Source organism: Phalaenopsis equestris, unplaced genomic scaffold (genome assembly GCF_001263595.1).
Source record: "Phalaenopsis equestris unplaced genomic scaffold, ASM126359v1 Scaffold000084, whole genome shotgun sequence".
Lineage (NCBI taxonomy): Eukaryota > Viridiplantae > Streptophyta > Magnoliopsida > Asparagales > Orchidaceae > Phalaenopsis > Phalaenopsis equestris.
Genome location: NW_018164526.1, coordinates 267,627 through 271,531, shown reverse-complemented (window position 1 = coordinate 271,531; position 3,905 = coordinate 267,627). Strand labels below are relative to the sequence as shown.

At 33.1% G+C, this 3,905-nt stretch overlaps 1 protein-coding gene across 1 annotated transcript in view; it reads right to left on the bottom strand.

Annotated features, from left to right (window-relative positions):
• Positions 1-621: 621 nt before the first annotated feature.
• The window catches only part of LOC110019888 (reticulon-like protein B3), a 13,102-nt gene continuing 9,818 nt past the window's right edge, over positions 622-3,905 (bottom strand). The window contains exons 2-5 of the mRNA XM_020717750.1: positions 2,298-2,478; positions 1,979-2,120; positions 1,604-1,673; positions 622-1,031 (exon numbers count right to left, since the gene is read on the bottom strand). Of these exons, the coding sequence (XP_020573409.1) occupies positions 859-1,031; positions 1,604-1,673; positions 1,979-2,120; positions 2,298-2,478 (566 nt within the window). The 3' untranslated portion in view covers positions 622-858. The remainder of the gene's footprint in view (positions 1,032-1,603; positions 1,674-1,978; positions 2,121-2,297; positions 2,479-3,905) is intronic.

The following is a 3,905-nucleotide window of genomic DNA, read 5'->3' as shown; positions in this document are numbered from 1 at the left end:
ATAGCTAATGACATTGATGGCAGATTGGCGAAAGGTTTGTGATACAACAACTGACGAGCGAAAGGTCTATTGTGGTGGAGACTACAATCAGGCAAAAAAACAACTTTGTGGTTTTTGTAGTAGCAGGTGACAACTCATGGCTAACGACGGAGAATGATGATTGATAGTAGTACAATGAGTGGCTACTTTGGTTGCAATGATTGTTGTAGAAGCCATCATTCGCAATTTATTTGAAAATCACCCAAATACAATGAATATTGAATACACTTAACATGGACTACAAGCATTTGAGATTTATTGTAATTTAATTTAAAAAATTATTTTTGCAAGAAAAATGTAGTATTAATTTATACTATTTGGTTGTTTTATGAACTATTTACCTTACTTCCAAAATAGTTTGGCTGCAAATACATGGACAATAACAGAAAAAAAACCAAACTATTGACTGATTAATTATGCACTATTCTCATATCAAAATCAATCCAACAGCTCAAAATAGCTATCTGAACAAACTTTTGTTCAGGATTTCACATTCCAATCAATGTCTGCATCAACGATGAATGACAAAACATGTAAATTTTGGAACAGTCCTGCAAAAAAAACAAAATTGACAGAACCATCTAAAACAATTTTGTAATTATGACGATAATGACATTCAAAACAGCATAAACAGAAAACAAGCAACCAAATGCTCTGTTCCAGCACTCAAAAACTAGCAGATTTGAGATTGGCTATGATCCATCTCATGGAAATTATATACCTCCATCATGAAAGTTAAAAGATCCATGCATTATAAAAACACCAAAATACCCAAATTAGTACACAATTATTGCAGAATGACAGAACCCCCCCTTATCTTTACTGATGCTTCTTGTCCTTTGTTTGTGCCGCCTTAGGAATCTTACTTGCCACCTTCTCATGAATAAAGTTGTAATGTTTCTCGAGTTCCGCCGTCGCCTTCTCCCAGTAAAAGTCGACTTTGTCGTCATATTTCTCATATAGAACAGGCACGGTAAGCAGCAGAACAAATGCTGTTGATGGGCACATGAAGATTAGATATGGGAAATTTACATAACATGGGTCTTATGCCTTTACAACTCAGACCTAAACTTTAATATTTATATATAGTACTTCGAGCTTTAAAGATATGCATGAGAAGGAGTATTTTGCTTTTAAAGTGGTAATAGTACTATTTTGATGTGATATTGACTAGTTAGATGATAATTTAAATTTAATCAATCTTCTTGTTTATGAGAAATTTACCCACATAAAATAATTCTTATATATTTACATCTAACTTCTAAAGTTTCATATTTACATATATATGTATATATATAGCACTTGGTGCTTTAAACCTACATATTAAAGGATGAATTTCACTTTTAAATTGGTAATAATGCTATTTTTTAGATGATGATAAAGATTTGAGTGTTGCGTGTGTAAATAGCGAAAGTTTAGGTGTGAGATATGTAAATATATTTGAATTGTGTGCTATTTATGTAAATGCCGCTTGGATATATCTACTTCCACATAAACAAAAGAAATCGCAGAAAGCTCTGAAGAAAAAAAGGTGGAGAGAGAATGTTTTTAATTGTATAATTACCTATATAAAACAAGGTTAAGAAACTGCAGGAGCTACCAACTGCTGAAAGAGCCCATAAACCAGCAATCACCTGGAAAGTTTTTGAGATTTTCAGTATGAAAAAAAACAAGAAAAGTTTGTGAAAGGTTTTGAGTTGAAACTATTAAATAGAATGAAGACTTACACAGATACCACTCAATTTTTCAAGCATACTACCTTACCTTTCTATGAAAGGGTGTGTTTACCATTTTGAAAGTTAAAATGGTGGTATTTTTTATGTGATGTGAAAGCCTTGATTGGTACAAATGTAATTATTGAAGTTTGGGTGTTCAATATGTAAATAGATAGGTATTGGGTTGTGTGTATGTAAATGCCCCGTAGATGAAATGGACATACAGCTAAGAATTTCTTCAGGTCCCTTCCAGCCACGGCGTCCCAAAGAAAAGCAAAGATTTTGTTTATCTCATATCTCAGCGATAAGGCGACGTTGACTGTCAGATCCTCAGGAATGCTAATCTCGGGAATGGAAGGAGGGGATCTGATGGTTGAGAAAATATGAGATTTTTATTTCATATATTCGGAGAATGAAATGAGAGAGAGAGAGAGAGAGAGAGAGAGAGAGAGAGAGAGAGAGAGAGAGAGAGAGAGAGAGAGAGAGAGAGAGAGAGAGAGAGAGAGAGAGAGAGAGAGAGAGAGAGAGAGAGAGAGAGCTCACTTGCTGATAAATGAGGTTGCATTGGACCATAGGAAGAGGATAGCGAGAAGGAGAATGAGGCCATAGGAAACCAGAGTCAGCAAATGGTAGTCCAGCAGTTCAAATAAGATCCAGATGGCGGTTGCCACTGCGAGACTGCCAGCTGAGATTTTCTTGTTTCTCCACAGGAATACATCAGCAGCTGCATTAGAAAGAAAGGATGTGTAAGCTTAGGAGTTAGAAACATAAAAATTGCTTAATAAGATAGATTACGTACATATATATATATATATATATATATCATCATCATCATCACCACCACCACCATCACCATCAATGCTATCACATTATTATGGGCCCAATTTTATGACTCGTCATTTTCCATTGAATCCAATTGAGTGATGTTATAGATGTTAAACAAAGTTTTCCCAAATCATTGTGAGTAACTTCTATTCATGCAATGCTTTAAAACTAATTTCATTAGCTTATTAAACTGCCCAAGTTTATCTTAAATTAAAGTATCTTTGATAAATACAACTCCTATCATTCACCCAAGATGAGCACTCTTTAAGGAGTAAAGTGTCAAAATGGAGTAAGGTGTCAAAACAGTCCCTTGACAGTTTATATGGGTTCATTTTAGTCTCAGAGTAGATAAAAGTGCCAAATTAGTTCTCAAACTTTTTAATTGGGGTTGATACTCATTTGTGGGGACTATTTTAGCACAATAAAGTATTTTGGGGACTAAATTGGTAATTTTATAGACTCTGGGACTAAAATAATCCCCTCTGCAAAGAGTTATGAGACTATTTTAACACTTTTCTCATTCTTTATGTTATCCTTCTTAAAATTGTCACACATCCACCTTAACATGCTCAACATTATCCATAGATTGAACTCAATGTGATATTTGGTTTCAAATATATAAAACATATAATAGAATGAAGTGTTGATATTATACTTATATGCATAAAACCGCCCATATTATTTTAAGCTAAAACTAGATTAGATAATATAATATATCTAACACTTAAGCAACCAAATGAGGTGCTTGTAAATAAAAAAAAATGTTTTTAAGGAAATGATGACTTCATTTTCACCCATTTAAGTGTCAAAATGAAATCATCACTTTTGAATAAGATATGTTGAATTGAGACGGTTTGAGAAATCTGAAACAAATGATAAACTTAGTCAAAATCATCAATTTTTTCAAAACCTAACTTTCTGCATCAATCACCACTACCTCAGATTTACCCACTCCTAACCAAAAGCCCTAAAAATAAGAGAAGCTTTAAATAGAAGGAATCCAAGCATGCATTAAAGATTGAAAAAAACAAATACAAAAGGAAGTCGTTAAATATTAAAAAATCAAGAAAAAACCCGACTATGCCAGGCATGAAATTCTCGCCAATGCAATTTCAATGAAGGTTTGACACATAAAATACCACCAACTGACATTTTGAAACTTAACTGTGGATATTGATTTTAAATTTGCAATTTTCTCATCAGTACTCCATTTATGAGCCTTTTAAAGGTATAAGATTTGAATTTTATTTTAGCTTATCAAATTCAAAACATTCATCTCACTTCACTAATCAAAACTTAGTGAAATATCATCTTAAATGCTTAGCA